General features: G+C 34.5%; 1 protein-coding gene across 3 annotated transcripts in view; it reads left to right on the top strand.

Moving 5' to 3' along the window:
- The window catches only part of LOC140431252 (alpha-tocopherol transfer protein-like), a 35,534-nt gene that overhangs the window by 13,625 nt on the left and 3,839 nt on the right, over positions 1-18,070 (top strand). For 2 of the 3 annotated variants that reach the window (XM_072519190.1, XM_072519188.1), the window contains exons 2-3: positions 9,016-9,323; positions 11,644-11,827. In XM_072519190.1, the coding sequence (XP_072375291.1) occupies positions 9,037-9,323; positions 11,644-11,827 (471 nt within the window). In that variant the 5' untranslated portion in view covers positions 9,016-9,036. Of the gene's footprint in view, positions 1-8,062; positions 8,179-9,015; positions 9,324-11,643; positions 11,828-18,070 lie in introns of those variants that run through there. The other variant, XM_072519189.1, reaches the window with a different exon arrangement.

The raw sequence follows: 18,070 nt of genomic DNA, 5'->3' as shown, positions 1-18,070 counted from the left end.
ACGTTGCGTGATTTTTGCCATGTTTTACAATTCTCGTGAGATCAATAAAATTTATCACTTTAATTGGCCGGTCATAGTGAAATTTCGATTTTTGGAGACTAATCTTCAAAAACTATAACATGAAATTTGAATTTTGAGTTTTGGCAACAAATATGAGGCATTTGAAATATAACTAAAAAAACGCAGTTTTACATTACAAACAATTGCACGTCACGGGAAATGCCTCCAAGAAGATGGTTTTGAGTGTAATTTGTATCAGAAGATAGGTAGTTTTTTGAAAAACGTACTAATGTAATTGAAAAAGAGCAGTTTTAAATGTTTTAGATCTTTTGTAATGTGAAAATTTAAATTCAGCGTTTTTTAAGCATATTTCAAATGCCTCAAATTTGTTGTCACATCTCAAAACTAAAATTTCAGGTTATAAGTTTTCAATATTAGGCTCTAGTTATCGAAAGTTCACAGTGGCCGGTTAATAAACGTGTAACGAAATATTTTGCCTACCACATGGGGTATTATTATAATGGGTTAAAAATTGGGGACAGAAATTATTGGGGCTCTGCCTAGGGCAAGCAAAATAAATCGAAACTTATGCGAACGGCACTCAGGGTTTATTTGGAAAGCTGGGTCGTGGATAAGGGAATGGCAAGTGGGTTGGATTGGGGCAACTACAGAAATGAAACAAAAGGGTACTTACTGTCGCTGGATAAGACCCTCCGGAATGAGGGAAGGTGGTCCAGTCGCATTATCCATAGCTGTGTTTTACCGGAGCATGTAAGGATCACGGTCTGTGGTCATATAGATCGTATATGAACGCTAAGCTAGAGGGAAACATACCTTTATTGAGATGCAAATAAATGTTTACTAAAACTAAGAGTTTAGTTATCTTAATATTAAGAATCTGAAAATAAGGTGTTAATTAGTCTTAGAACTAAGAATCTGCAAGAGAAGGTCGTTAGTTATCACACCTAAGACTAATTAATGCAAAAAGTAAAAAAAGTAAAATTTGAAAAAAAGTAAAAATTTTCTAGTCCCAAAAATTTCGGAAATCAAAAGTTATTTATAAATGTCAGATTTTTCTCAAAATGCGAAATTTGTGTTTGTCGTAGTGCCTCCGGGACTAATCAACAAAGACATGTAACAAAATATCAATAAACAAACAGTTATTAACAATTTTCGGATCGAAAATTTCCGAAAAGTCGAAAAAGACCTGAAATGTGAAAATAATCCTAAGTTATTTTTATATTGAAATTCAAAGTCAAATTAGTAACATAAGAGAAAATAAAATGTTATAAAAATTCGGCTAAGTCCCGCTCAGGGGCTTAGTAAATCTGAAAGAGAAATAATTTCAACAAAAATTCTACTAAGTCGAAATTCGACGAAAAATACCAATTCATAAATAGTAGAAATTATTCTAAGTTCATTTAAGAACTTAGAAAAATAATCTGAAACAGAAGTCACAAATAACAATATTTCGCAGATTATGCTAAGTTAAAAATACCCTGAAAATAAAAAATAAATCTTACCAAATTCGTCTAAGTCAAAAAGACGATTTAATTCGAAATAAGAGATTTCACACGAAATCTCCTAAGTCGAAAAGCTGAAAATAAACACAAATTAAATATCAAATCGACACTAAGTCTCGCTAGAGACATAGAAAAATGCTGCAATAAAAAGGATATCGGTAGGTAATAAAAAGAGCAGAGTTTCTAGGAACTTAATCAACCAGAAGGTCTCTATATGCCAAGAAGGCTGGTTCTGCGGACCTGTCCTGACCAGAACGAATTGTTGGCCATCGTGCTCCCATATTTATTTAGAAATAATTGGGTCAACGGTTTCTGGCGCTCTGCCATTGGACCTGCACGATAGCCAATGCTCAATTTTGGATATTACCATTGGCTGCAATTATGTTGCCATTTGACCAATGGTAAATCCGCAATTGAGCAGCAGTTTCGGGCAATACAATTGGCTGCAATTAAGGTTGCAATTTGACCAATCGTAAAGCCCGAATCCTGCTATTGGTGACATTACATGAATCTCCTGGAACAAATGGACAAACAAAACAACAAGAAAAGACCTCTAGCTATTTAAAATAAGGACGCCGCTTCGAGGTGAAAAATTATAACGATTAAAACAACTAGTTGTAACTATTGAAATAATTATTAGAAATGCAAAATATATCTTATTAAATGAAATTCAAAAAAGGGGTTATAAACTTTTTTTTAAATAAATAAAAAATTGGTTCAGAGAAATAAATCAAACATTTATTGTTGTCTCACCACAAACAGTTACAAAAATAAATGGCACAAATTACTATATAGACAGTTACAGAGATAAATACCAAAATAACAAAGAAACACTTACTTTGTCCTATCTGTTTACAAACTCTGTTTACAAGTGGGAGGTGCTACAAAACTTACAAAGAAATTGTTACAAATAAAGAATTAACTTTTTAAGAGAAACCATGTATAGAGGTTAACCTTCTAAAAACAAAACAAACTAATGTCAAAAATAGTAAAGCTAGCTGTCATATGTCAACATAAAATTTTAAAACAGAGAACAAATGAAATTATAGCAATAGCCACACCCTAACGTTTACAATTTTAATTATTACAAATTCTTTTTTTTTAACTTTTTAAGAGAAACCATGTATAGAGGTTAACCTTCTGAAAACAAAACAAACTAATGTCAAAAATAGTAAAGCTAGCTGTCATATGTCAACATAAAATTTTAAAACAGAGAACAAATGAAATGATAGCAATAGCCACACCCTAACGTTTACAATTTTAATTATTACAAATTCTTAAATTTTAATGAAAGCAATTATTATTATTAAAAAAAAAATACACACATCCTAAAATTTACAATTTTAATTATTACATATTCTTAAATTTTAATGAAAGCAATTATTATTATTAAAAAAAAAGTCTATTTTTACTTCGAAAGTTTAAAACAAAAAAAAGTTACCTTGATTTCACTAAATTTCTTTGCTTAACATATTTTCTGAGGTTGGAAACTGGACCTTTACTATCACGCAAAAAACTGTATCTATAGACTGGGACAACGACCAAGGATAAGAAAAGGAGGGTGGAAGCTAGCACTGGAACACAAACCTTGGAAAACTCGTCTTCTTGACTGGAAACTGGAACAGGTACAACTGAATGCAATGGCAACATGTGGCTATCTTCAAAATTTCACTCAGACTGCAACTACACAATAAACTTAGTATAAACAAAACATATAAACTGGTGGTGAAATTCCATTCCACTCGATATTATTTTTAACGATATTGAAATTCTTAGAAGGAATAAAGAAAGATATTTAACGGTACTTTTAGGGGTACGAGCCCTGCACTACCTGCCTACATAATTTGGATATTACCAGTCAGTTCATAACAAGCTATTACCAAAGTCGGTCGCAAAATCTCGTAAGCTAAACTCGCTATATATAGCTCGCAAATACTCTCTTCGATAATATATCATATGTATTTGTAACTAAGTAGTTACACTCGCATCGCATTCATAGAAATTATCAACTAAATCATTTATAGTAACCAGTGTTTTCTAAATCCGCAATTATAGTTTTCCATATGAACAGTTAATCTATTCAAACCAGCAGTGTTGCCAGTAGTTCGCTTTAAACATAGAAACGACATTCCGCTAAGCAATTCTATTTGTAATTATATAATAGTGAAAATAGCCTCAGTGAAAAGTGTAGTGAGATATCCCATATCACAGTGTTTTCGGACGGTTATCAGAAATTACTATTTAATCTTAGCATTAAAGATAAGTTAGTGTTTAATCTGTTTTTCATTCCAGCCCCTGGGCTGGTGGTCCTTCTGCCTTTAGTTTTTTAAACGAGCCTGTTTCCATTCCAACTGGAATATTTCGTGCATTTATTTTCAAGGATTTCAATATATATCAAGGAATTTACAAATGCTACAAATTGTATTGATCTCATGAGAATCATAAAAATTGGCAAAAATCGCGCCACGTTTATATATTTAACGCCTTTATAAAAACCTAGTTTATTTGCGGCAAAATACAAAAATTTCGTAAAATAGCTGCACTTTTTACCTTTAAAACACATAATGATTTTTGTCGATAGGACAATAGGATCAAAAGATATCGAATTTTTACCGTCGAGCTGATAAAAATTTTATTGATTTTGCGCGCTAACTGACATTAAAAATTACGGATCGCTTCAAGTCTTGTTTCTGAGAGAATGGTTCATTCTACACAAAAAATGCTAATAAACATTTTTGTTTAAAATGATCTTAGCTACATTTTTTATTTGAAATATTTTTTCTATGGCGTACAGATTCTTGGTAAATCGATTTTTTCCGTTTTCCAGCCCCTACGAAGGGAGTTTTAGAAGAAACCCCGAGGGTAACAGTAGTAAACTTTTTTGCATCTTCTTTTATGTCCTAAAATTGACATTCTCGGCAAAATTCAGCCTGTTAGTATGATTTTTAGAGGTTCAATGGCATTTTCGTCTCTGACGACTGGAGGATTTGCTGAGTGTAATGAGAAAAAAGTCTCACATGATCATGGAGTAATTGATTAATTCTTACCTACAAGCTGAATCTTTTTTTGATAGAAAGAGTATGATGCTACAACATTACTGTATTTTTGTACATGTACTGTAATTTATTCTTTCTTTTTACTACCGTTATGATATTTACTTACGTTGTCACGTAAGACGTAACGTGTGACATAAAATGTGACATATTATGTGACATTCGACGTATGACGTGACATAAAATGTGACATCTGATGTATGACGTTGTGTTTGACATAAAACGTGACATAATATGTGACATTCGACGTATGACGTGACATGAAATGTGACATCTTACGAATGACGTTGCGTTTGACTGGATAAGAAAATGAACAAACATGTGATATGAAATAATGTGAATGACGTGACATTAGACGCAGGACGTGAAGTTCAACGCAGGACATGACATTTGACGTGAAATGTTACTTGAAATGACGTGAATGACGTCTTTGCATTTGTTTTTTGTGATAACATATTCATTCGCCCATCCTCTTTCATTTACCGCTTCTTACGTACTAATTGAACCAATAACAACGAAGATATGATATAGTGCCGTTTTGGCAATGTTGCTATATTTGATTTTAATGTTGTCATATTCGATATCCCATCCTCTTTCATTTGACGTCTCATACGTCAAAATCGGACCAATAACAACGGGGATACAATATAATGCCGTTTTGGCAATGTCTTCCGTCTGTTTTTTGTATTAACGTATTGGATATCCCCTTCTCTTTCATTTAACGTGTTACACGTAGTAATCTGACTAATACCAACAGAGAAACGATATAGTGCCGTTTTGGCATTGCCGTTGCGTTTGTTTTTTATTCTAACATATTCATTACCTACTCCCCTTTCCATCCATACCTTGCCCATTGTTGAACGTTGAGCCGTTTAGACATTACAAGCTTAGTGTCCTTTTGGCAATGCTGCCATCTTTGTTTTTTATGTTAACGTATTCGCTACCCACTCCCCTTTCCGATGATACCTTGCACGTTGTTGTGCGTTGAGCCGTTTAGACGTTACAAGCCTAGTGTCCTTTTGGCAATATGCCGCCATGTTTTTTTTCTGTGTCTACGTATTTGTTGACCCGTCCCCTTTCCATCAATACCTTGCACGTTATTGTACGTTGAGCCGTTTAGACGTTACAAGCTTAGTGTCCTTTTGGCAAGGTCGCCATCTTTGTTTTTTGCTTCAACGTATTCGTTACCTCCTCCCCGTTCCAACGAGCCCTCTTACGTCACGATCCGACGAGCCGTTTTACAACCACCACAAAAAGCGTCAAAAATGACCAGAATGGACCTTAGATTTTCTTATGGAGATTTACATGGGAAAATGGCCTGTTTATTAAAGTTAATTAAAATTAAAAAAAATATTCTACTTACATTATAAAATAAGATTCACCAACATTTTTAACTTTTAATCGTAATAGAAATTTGAAATATTTAATTATACTAATTTTCTATAAGTTTTAATAAGTAGGTTTTCGTGGTAACCTTTTTATTGTAATGTTTTAGCATCATTTTCTTTCGACTAAAACAAGATTCAGCCTGTGGGTAAGAAATAATCAATGTGTTTTGAACGTTGTTTATCTGAACGAAGTTCAGACCTTCGTCAAGTCTATATATCCCAAAAAGCAACGGTCCCAAAAAGCAAATCAATCTTTTTCGGCAGAAGCCACCCGCCTATAGTATTGTAATGTTTTTATTATTCTAATTTATTGTTTTTATTTATTATTAAAGGTTCTACACTTATAACACTTATAAGTTTATTTAAAGTCTTTATTTGGACAATATAACTAATTTATCATGCACTTAATAATTATATAATTTATCTACGTGCGTTACATTTTAAAAACCGACGCGATGTTCAAAAACTAACTGTTCTCTTTACAACAAAATTCCTCTTTAAATATAAAATTCCGCTAGTTCCGGAATTGCCGCGATTTCCCATCGAAGAGCCCAGAAGGTCGCTCAGACTGGTTTTATTCGGCCTGCTTCTGGAAATTTCAAGTAGCGGGTGACTCATCAGAATTCAGGTAGACAGGTCTTTCAACTGAGCGCGGAAATAACTAGAATAGAAAAGATATTAGTAATAAATATGTTTACAGTTTTGAATCATATGAGGCGTCATTATCTATCGTAACAGTATTGATCCGAAAATTCGTAACGGAGACACATATTAATATTAATTTTTTTCTTAACAATTCTTTTTTGCGCAAAAACAATATAATTCATGAATAAAAAGTGCAATTTTCTCCATTTTTTATTGGTGTTTACTCCAATAATTTATGATTATTGACAAATATTAGCGTATTGTATGAAAATAACAATTTAATATTCATTATCGATTTTCCTCGCTGTAAAATTTTTAATTCGTATTTTTAACCATAAAATAAAATGTAAATGCTTTGGAATAAATTTAACCAGCATGTTTCGAGGCCAAACAAAGCAACACAATGTTTAAACGATATAATTTTTAAGAATAAACGTAATAGGTCTTCTAAAGGTCTGCAGAGATTATGAAAGGAGAATTTAAATCTGAATGGCTTAAATTGGATGGCAAACTGATTTCCCGTATAAGCAATCCCTCACTTACTGTTTAACGATTTAACGACATAATTTGGGTACAGAAGGCAATGAGAAAAGATTGTTTAAAATATCACCAATGAAAATCACCATGAAATCAATATTTTAAATACAAATCGTCACTAATCATGGATATCGGAGTCCAAGATTGACCAGGAGAAGAGGAACGCATCAGCCCTATAGCCTCTCGGGTCGGAAACGTGCAAAAACCTTGTGAAGAAAACCACCAGATAAGAAAATTTAATTTGAGGTGACCCTTGGAATGTCAGAAGCCTGTTCAGAGCTGAAAAACTAGGCAATGCAGTAAAAGAAATAAGAAGAATTTAAAGAGATTTTCTAAGAATCGGTGAAATGACAAAAAACAAAAGTTTTATATTACTACAGTAACAGCTCAGGGGAAACATACCACGGAAATAAAATATGATAGACACCAAAAATAGCCACAAAAATAACAACTTAAGTAAATATATTAAGAGCAACAAGACCCAAAAGAAAAAGCACTTACGCAGTGGTGTATAGGTCGGTTATATTTGAGAAAAATGCGATAAGCAGCACTATGATCAGTGAAGAACAGGATAGTACCGACCTAAATGAATTATAATATAGTATATTTTATAAGAAATTGGTTCTATAAATTTGTATTGTTATAAACAAAGCTTAATTTTATGTATTGATAATTTTGTGTAAGTTTAAATTACTTTAATCATATTTCTACAATGCATTTTCTATAAAATGTTCAAACAATAATTGGTTTGTATACAAAAACTAATTAATAATTGAGCGAACGGTAGGCACTTAAAGATAAAAAATATATATTTAAATAATTTATAAAACCTTGAAGTAAAAATTAGAAGTTTATCTAGTCAATACTTACTTACATTATTATCTTCTGCTAAGAACTGATTTTCAAAGATATAGATATTGCAACAATAAGTGAAGTTTTCATAATCATTAAAAAATTGAAGCAGTTGTTTGGTGTTGAACATATGTCGATAATCCCTACATCTGATTATCTGAAGAAGAACCCGACAATCAAGTAAGAAGAGTCATAAACTCATAAACCTTTATTGATAGGTATAAAAAGGGGCTTACATCGGCAACTTTTAGCAGTAGCGTAAATAAAAATATTATTTTGATTAATTAGACCTTTAAAACCAGTTATAATTATTTAAGTATGATATATTTATAATTGTAGCTAATGAAATTATATTTTACAGTAATTATTTTTGCCTTTTTCTGAATACTATCCTGTAACAAGGCAAAATATTAAAGAGGAACTATTAAAACAGATGTCATTTGATCTAAGCACATGGATATATTTTGTTCGGTATCACTTGTACACAAATTGGTCTATCTCTTTAAATTTCTTAATTATCTGTAACCAGCCATATACAAACTTACTGTCCAAAAACTTACATCGGTCAAACTGGTAGAACTTTTAACAAACGTATAGCAGGACATAAAAAGGCTTTCAATAATATAAAAACAGAATCTACGTACGCACTTCACCTTCTAGATGATAATTATTCTTTTAATGACCAATTTCAAATTCTCCATATTCAAAATAAAGGCCATAAGCTATCTTTATTAAAATCTATGGAAATTTATAAATTAAAATATACAGATATAATTCTGAATGACCCACTTGAGACAAATAGTTCTCTCTTACTCAGCTTATTCAGTTAAAGACTATAAACTGTAGACGCATAGTAAAAATACGTCACTTGAGAAAGGCACTCTGCCAAAACAGCTGTAGTGATAACAAATTATAATTACTTTTCTGGACTTGTTTGAAACAAAAGTTTTCAGTGTTTTATTGTTAGAAGAAGAATTAAATTTATCATTGATAACTTAAATAACATAGTTAATACAGTTTTAGGTATTCATTTAAACAATGGAGTTCAATTTCAAGTTTAAAGCTGAGGATATGATTTTAAAGAAACGAACTACTAGAGAAAATATCGATTCAATAAAAGAATGGTTAGAAATGGCGAAACCAAAATATGTACCCCTACAACTACAAGACGAGTTAATAATATTATTTCTGTTATCTTGTGACAATAACACAGAACGAACGAAGGGGACTATCATGGCTCACTTCAAAATGAAGAAAGAAGCTCCAGAAATATTTGACGGTAGAGATATGTATAGAGATGATATTCAGAAGGCGTTCAAAACATAGTAAGTATCCAGTTTGTTTTCTATTTTTCTTTCCAGTAGCAGTTTTGTAGTTATTAAATAAGAAAATGTAGTACATTTATAAAATAATTACTGATTTTGCCCATCACCGTGCGTCGGGAGATCCAATCAATTGCTATCTACAGTCACTCCAATTAATTTGTTCTGGCTTCTTCTTATTTAAGGTTAGGATGACAACAAAGTGATATTTTAGTCTTTTGTACAACTTTGTAGTCCACAATTACATTAGCAACATGGAACAACAACAACTTCTTTCAACAACAAAGACCAAGAGATAATAGAAGAACTGATAAATAAAAACATAGACATTTGTGCAATCCAAGAAACCAAGAAAAAAGGTAAGGGCCAAAGAGACCAATATTTTCTAGCATACAGTAAAGTGAAGAAAGAAGAACAAGCACAAGCAGGTGTAGGTATATTTGTTCATAAAAAATTCAACATAAATAACTGCCGTTATATCTCCGAAAGAATAATACTTATGAACATCACAATGGACAACCAAAAATTAAATGTCATATCTATCTATAGCCCCGAGGACTGGAAACCTATGGAGGAACGAGAGGCATTCTACGAACAATTGCAAACCATCCTGGATAAAATACCTCATAAAGAACCATTAATTCTTATGGGTGACTTTAATGCACGAATCGGAAATGAAATAGTTCAGAGTAAAACAAAGATTTAATGAAAACCATGGCTAATCTCTGTGCTTTTAACGAACTGAGAATCAATAATACATTTTTCGACCATAAGCTCCAGTATAAATATACATTTGAAAACTCCAGGGGGCACAAATCTATGAATGATTTTATAGTCACTAATAGAAAAATCCACACAAAGCAGATTCTAGATATCCGAACTTTAAATTCTGCAGAGTTTAATAATGTGTTTGGCGACCCCGTAGCTGAATACACTCCTGTATACGTCTAGGCATGAGCAAAATGAGATGTTCAATGTCTGCTTGTGGCACCTCGTTCCAAGCTACTTAAACTTCATGTATTAACTGTACCAGAATCTGTGGAGGATCGTGCAAAGTGGAGAGTCTCTTTACCATTATATCCCATACATGTTCGATGGGATTTAAATCCGGAGCACGGGGCGGCCGTGGCAACACATTAACGCCAGCTTCTTGGAGAAAGTCCATAGTTTGATGAGCAATATGGGGACGCGCGTTGAAATGCTGAAAAAGAACGTCTCGACGGCCGTCGAGATAAGGCAGTACAGTGGTTTGTAAGATGTCTTCAACATAACGCACAGCTGTGGTATTACCTCGAATAAACACAAATGTTGATCGGTTACCATAGGCAATAGTCCCCCAAACCATTACCCCAACTGTCCTGTATACATGCTTCTCAACAGCATACCCGATATCTCGTCGTTCTCCACGGCGGCGTCTTAGCATCCTACGACCATTATGCATTCCTAAACAGAATCGTGATTCATCGCTGAATGATACATTACGCCATTCTGCTACCCAATGTTGCCTTTCTCTGTACCAATTCAAACGTTGATGACAGTGGTCCGCAGTCTAAGGAAGCACTAGTCGTGGGCGGAATGAAACCAGTCCAAAGGCTCGAATGCGAAGGTATAGTGTACGCATACTAACAGGTCTACCTACTACTCCAAACCATTGGTCAGCAATTTGACACGCAGTAGCAAAACGGTCTCGCAGAGCCAGTAATCTAAAGCGCCTATCTTGACGCTCTGTGGTACGCCTTGGTCGACCAGTTGGTCGTCTTCGTGTTCCTCTACCTTCGTTTGTCCACACACAATAGACACGCATAACCGTCATTGCCGTACAATTAACACGACGGCCAATTTCGCGATACGACAAACCCATGTCTTTATACGCAATAATTCTACCCCTGTCAAAATCGCTAACATGGTGGTAATTATGGTGTATTCGAACTCGAGGCATTTTCTTACACTGAATACAAATAGACTGAGGAATAATAACTAAAAATTTCTATACGAACTGGTTTTCACAAGTCAGTCTCTTTACAACAAATTTAGAAGATAAAACTTTATTTTTACAAAAAGTAGAAGAGATAAAACATTGATATTCTTATCATAGCATGTTTTAAATATAGTCATTTTGTTGCCAAAAAAATTAAGTTCAAGAAATTACTCCTTCTGGGTGTAACACTTCTAATGTCACTGAGTATATATATATATATATATATATATATATATATATATATATATATATATATATATATATATATATATATTAAAGATTTCTTAAAAGACTTTTATTTTTGTTATTCATACCGCCAATTTAAATATTTTTTACGCTTTTCAGTAGAATGATAAGTTTGCCCGGCAGGACCGCTGAAAACTATCAAATTTTATATCTGAGTTTGCGGGACTCAGATTTTAGAAACTTCGATCTGGTACCTATTTTGAAAGCAACCTACATGCTCCTAGATATTGAACATGATGAGAATCCTCCTGATGGCGCCATTTATCTAGCTGATATGAAAGGGGTAAAAACAAATTTCTGCACAAAAGTAACACGTCACTTAAAATAAGTAACTAATGATTTTCAAAAAAAAATTATTAGGAAAATTATAACGAATGCATTGTAACAGTTAAATTTTAACATTTTCATCTCGTGGTGCATCTTGTTCATACGAGATTGTACTCGTATATCGCCCTCTATAGGTTATTATATCATCACCATAAGATTTAAACCATTGAAAAAATTTCTAAATCTGCAGTAATAAAATTAAAAATTTCTAATTTATAGTAAATATTTCTGTATATTAATTATTTAGATATAAATAACGTTATCGTAATATTTATGTAGGTATTACAAATACAGTGGCTCACAGCGAAGTAGGCGTTTCAATTAATTTATATTGCAGTTATTTTATATTTAATTTGATATTTCAAAGTATTTGATATTAAATAACAAAATTATTTAAGAATGAGTCGCCGAACTACGATTAGTGAAAGACATTTAATTACTACTCATCGTAATAATGGATAATAGCCAAAGAGACATATCCAAAATGGTAAATAAATGTTCATCAATAGTTTAGCACATTATTGAAGGTTACCGACATAAAAATATAATTGAAAATAAATCAAGGTTAGCTGCAAATAACATTTTTACCGCATGTGAGGAAAGACGGATAGTCAGAGAACTAGCAAGTATTTCTAAAAAAAGTGCATCAAAATTGCGAGATGAGGTGGAAAGACAGTTTGAAAAAGGAGGTAAACCCGACATAATTAGACGGATATTAAGAATAATCTACATGGTCGAACTGCTATAATAGCAATAAACCTTTTATTAGTCAAAAAAATATGCGTATCAGATTGGTATTCGCCAGGGAACATTTATCAAAGTTTTGAACTTTTGGAGTTCAGTAATATTTAGTGATGAAGTGATGAAGCAAATATATTTGCAAAATAAACTTGTTTGGGTCGAATGGAAAAATATCTGTGTGGAGAAAGCCCAATGAAGAATTAAAATTAAAAAATATGAAAGCTACGGTAAAGCACGCTGGAGCTGGAGTGATGATGTGAGGGTGTATGTCGTCTGGAGGAGTAGATAACATACATTTTATTGAAGAGAATATGAACCAATACATGTAATTTGATATTATAAGGCAGCATCTCGCCGCTAGTGCTCAAAAATTAAGTATCAATAACAATTACCGGTTTTATCAGGACAACGATCCAAACACACGTCATATCGAGTTCGTACTTAATTCCTTTATAATTGCCGAAATGTTATTAAAACACCAGCCCAGTCACCAGATTTGAATGTTATTGAAATTTTGTGGTAGAAATTAAACATTAAAGTAAATAGTGCCCCAATATCAAATAGCAATAAATTGAAAGTAAAAATTACTGAAGCTTGGGACACAATTTCTCCAAATTACACTAGAAAGTTGGTCGAATCAATGCCTATACGACTACAGCCTGTAATTGATAATGAAGGAGGATCTACAAAATATTAGCAATCAGTTTTGTTCGCGGAGACAGTCCCTGACTGGTTTCTGACTGATTCTGATAATTTCTGATTCTGAATGATTTCTTTTTATATTCTGACTCGGAAATCGTTAAAAAGTGCAACCACTTTTACTATTACTGTAGCAGTTTCCTATACAACAAATATTACATACCATCGTTTTCAACAATTTATATTGTTACGAACATACTTTTGGCATGGCCCAGGTAACGATTGCATTGCATCTCTAATACTTTCGAAACTTCGCTGCGTATCGAGTGCGAGAGAGAATAACCGGTCACGTAGGCGAATTAGAGGTGGGACAACGCCAGAATATTCTCGAACCTAGTAACTGTAGTATATATAGGTAACAATGTTAGAAGTAGAGTTAGTTGTTAAGATACTACCGAACTGTAAAGTTATAAATAAATATATGTATATAAATTCGAACCGCTCGTTTTATTTAATCTCGCTACAGTGGTGTTACGGTGTGAGTAAAAGAGAAATAAATTCAGCAGTGACTTTTGAAAAAGACTTTTGAACTTTTGAAAAGTATTGTTCGTCGGGAACATCCGCGTAGATCGGTAGTGATCTTTGTACGAAAGAACATTTAAAAAGTACGTGTGTGCCTGACCAAAGATGCTGCTAGTACAACTCTCAGTAAAACAGTTGCGGGAGCAACTAGAAGAACGCGATGAAGATTGCAGCGGGTCCAAGAAGATCCTCCAAGAACGACTGAAGAATGTTCTTAACAAGAATGGAGATGACCCAGAGAAATTCCAGTTTCAGTCAGCGGAAGAAGCAGTTTTAATGAAGATAGAAGAAACTTCTAAAAAAATTGAAGAAACTTCTAAAAAAACTGATGATAAATTCGAGACTGTTTCCAAAAGATTCGATGAAACGTCTCAAATGATTGAAGTAACTTCGCAAAAAATTGAAGAATCTTCTCGAAAGAATGATGAAAGATTCAATGAAACGTCTCAAATTATTAAAGAAATAGCTAGACAAAATGACGAGAAATTTGAAAATGTGTCTAGAAGATTCGACGAGACTTCTCAAATAATTAAAGAAGTATGTAATCAAAACAATGAGAAATTTGAAGAAGTCTCAAGAACATTCGATAACATACAGAAAAATGTAAACAACGTAGAAGAGAAGATCAAACAGTTAGAGAGCATGATAACTAATACAAAAGTGCTACCACCAGTTAATACAATAGCCTTAGATCCGGTAGTGAAAGAAGAATCACCTAGAGACGAAACGACACATAATATGAGATTCAAATTGCCACCATTTGATGGAAAGTCTTCTTTGTCCATATACCTTAGACAATTTGAAGCTATTGCGACAGCCAATCATTGGACAGAACAAGAAAAAGCTGTTTCCTTGACTGCTGCTTTACGAGGTGATGCTGCGGATATCCTAAGATCAATTCCTAAGGGTCAAGAAAAATGTTACCAGACCTTGTTCACTCGACTAGATAAACGTTACGGAGATGCCCATCTACAACCAGTCTACAAAGTACAAATAAGAAGTAGAATCCAACGAGCAAATGAGAGTTTGCAAGAATTTGAAGCAAATATTGCTCGTATAGCGCTGTTGGCCTATCCAGAGGCACCAGACAACATTTTGGAAGAAATCGCTGTAGATGCCTTCGTCAATGGGTTAAGAGACATTGAACTACAGAAAGCTTTACGACTAGCAAGACCGAAAGTTTTAGATGAAGCGTTCGCTATTGCCTTAGAACATGAAACAGCTAGTCAAGTTTCACGGAGCTATCCAGTACGAACCTCTGAAGAGAGCGACGAACAAAACGAGAAACGTCTGGAGGAAATCGTACGGAAAGTAGTTCGTGACATGATGCCGAAGAGACGTGAATCCAGATGTTGGAATGGTAACGACGTAGGTCACATTCGTCGTAAATTGCAAGAAAATAATACAACAGTCAGAAAGCTAGAACAAATGGAACACAGGGCTGGAAAGAGTCATTCAAATGCTGATGCTCAGTCAAGACGGGCATACAGTGCAAATCGTAATTATTGTCTTAAATTAGAAGAACGACTTTGCCCCGTGAGACGAACCACCGTCATTAATGATCAATGGCAGCCTCAACAGCTACAAGACGCTCAATCAGATGATCCATGTATAAAAAGAGTATTGGATTGGATGCGTCGAAGTGAAAGACCTTCTTGGCAAGACATTAGTGCATGTAGTCCAGAAGTCAAGTGTTACTGGAGCCAATGGAATTGTCTAGTGCTGAAAGATGATCTTCTGTATAGAACCTTTGAGAACGATGATGGTACAGAAACTAAGCTTCAGTTGATTGTACCTAAAAGTAAAGTGTCAGAAGTATTGCGTCAGTTGCATGACGGTGCATCCGGTGGACACTTTGGAATCACGAAGACTCTGCAAAAGGTTCGAGAACGGTTCTATTGGGTGAACTGTAAAGATGATGTAAGAAGATGGTGCCGGAAATGTGAACTGTGTGCAACCAGTAATGGTCCAGCTGGTAAAAAGAGGGCACCCATGAGACAGTACAATGTTGGTAGTCCTATGGAAAGAGTAGCAATCGACATTGCAGGTCCACTTCCAGAGACAAATGATGGAAATAAATATATCCTGGTAGCCATGGATTATTTTACGAAATGGACTGAGGCCTATGCGATACCAAATCAAGAAGCTGCTACCGTTGCAGAGGTACTTGTTAAAGAATTCTTTAGCCGATTTGGTGTTCCTTTGGAGATCCACTCCGACCAAGGGCGAAACTTCGAGTCAACCCTTTTCCAAAACGTTTGTAAATTGATTGGTGTCAATAAGACCAGAACGACACCCCTGCATCCTCAATCAGATGGAATGGTCGAGAGAATGAACCGAACAATGGGTAAACACCTGTCCAAAGTTGTATCAGAACATCAAAGAGATTGGGACCAGCACATTCATTTATTCCTAATGGCCTACCGCTCGGCCGTGAATGAAACTACAGGACAGACTCCAACCTGCCTGATGTTAGGTCGTGAAGTTCGTTTACCCTGTGACCTAGAGTTTGGCTGCAGACCTTCCGAAGAACATGTTGCAAGCGAAGATTATGTCGACCGCCTGAAGTTAAGAATGAACAACATTCATGAACTTGCCCGACAACACATCCAGATAGCCAGTGACAGAATGAAAGATCAATATGATTCTCGATGCAAGAGTGAAAGCTATGAAGTAGGTAATCTTGTTTGGCTTTATAATCCACAACGTCGTCGAGGCTTGTCTCCCAAACTGCAAAGACAATGGGAAGGTCCATATGAAATTAAAAAGAAAATAAATGACGTAATATACCGAATTAAGAAGTTGCCGAAAGGTAAACCAAAAGTAGTTCACATAAATCGTCTTGCACCATATGCTGGCTCAAATGAAACAGAAGAAGCACGAACCCTTCAACATGAGTGCAAAGATGACCGGCGACCAAGCTTTAATGAATTTATGTCAAATTACGCAGAGAGAAAGAGTGCTAGATTCGGCGTGACCAAAGAAGTTCAGCAAGATCTTTTTAATGTTCCGCATAACGTCTCTCTAGCCCACTGTGTTGCCCAAGATCTTGAGATGACTAAAGGAATCTCATCCGTATTTTATAAGAAATTCGGTCGTTTGGACGAGTTAAAAAACCAGCAGCCTAAAGTTGGAAGAGTACTGAGATTAGAAGATGGTTCTCGATCTTTGCTCTATATGGTGACCAGGAAGTCGTATACAGACAGGGCAAGCTACGAGGATATATGGCGTGCTCTAACTAATTTGAAGAAAATTGTGTGCAATTACGACATCAAGAATTTGGCCTTACCCAAGATAGGCCATGCACTAGATAATCTGGACTGGAAGATTGTCAGAAGCATGCTTGAAGTGATCTTCCGAGACACCGGCGTACGAATTACTGTGTGTTGCATTAACCCGATGAGATCGTATCCTTCAAAGTCAGTAGACTGTTATTTCTTTCTAAAGGGTTCATGCAGAGCTGGAAAGTCCTGTAGATTCCGCCATGCTGTGCCTACCTATAGAGTTGCTGATCGGGACGATCAGATTTAAGAGGGGAGCAGTGTTACGAACATACTTTTGGCATGGCCCAGGTAACGGTTGCATTGCATCTCTAATACTCTCGAAACTTCGCTGCGTATCGAGTGCGAGAGAGAATAACCGGTCACGTAGGCGAATTAGAGGTGGGACAACGCCAGAATATTCTCGAACCTAGTAACTGTAGTATATATAGGTAACAATGTTAGAAGTAGAGTTAGTCGTTAAGATACTACCGAACTGTAAAGTTATAAATAAATATATGTATATAAATTCGAACCGCTCGTTTTATTTAATCACGCTACAATATGTATAATAATTATAAGTTATAAAAATCTTACGGTGATGACGAATTTGGCTGATATGAGCGGTTTAAACCTTAGATTAAAGGTTTAAACACAACGTATATCCCCTCCTGTCAGCTCCACAGAACGAATAGTGTAATTGCGTTGTTAAATCAGTGAACTACCATTTAACAATTATTGTTTTAGGTTCTATAGAGGGAGAATAAAAAAGTTATCAAAATTTATCCAAACTTTTTTCGTATATTTTTATTTATTAACAATTAAAGTGAAAAATGGCTGATTTTTATTTATTCTTAAAAAAAGGGGGGATTTTAGAAAAAACTTCTACACAGGGTCGTAGGCAATTTTTTTTCAATTAACGTAAAAATACCAGCTATTTGAATAAAACAATTGAAACTCGTCGTAGAAACTTTCTA

Source organism: Diabrotica undecimpunctata, unplaced genomic scaffold (genome assembly GCF_040954645.1).
Source record: "Diabrotica undecimpunctata isolate CICGRU unplaced genomic scaffold, icDiaUnde3 ctg00000602.1, whole genome shotgun sequence".
NCBI lineage: Eukaryota > Metazoa > Arthropoda > Insecta > Coleoptera > Chrysomelidae > Diabrotica > Diabrotica undecimpunctata.
Note: the sequence above shows the minus strand (reverse complement) of the source record. Positions and strands in the feature narration are given on the sequence as shown.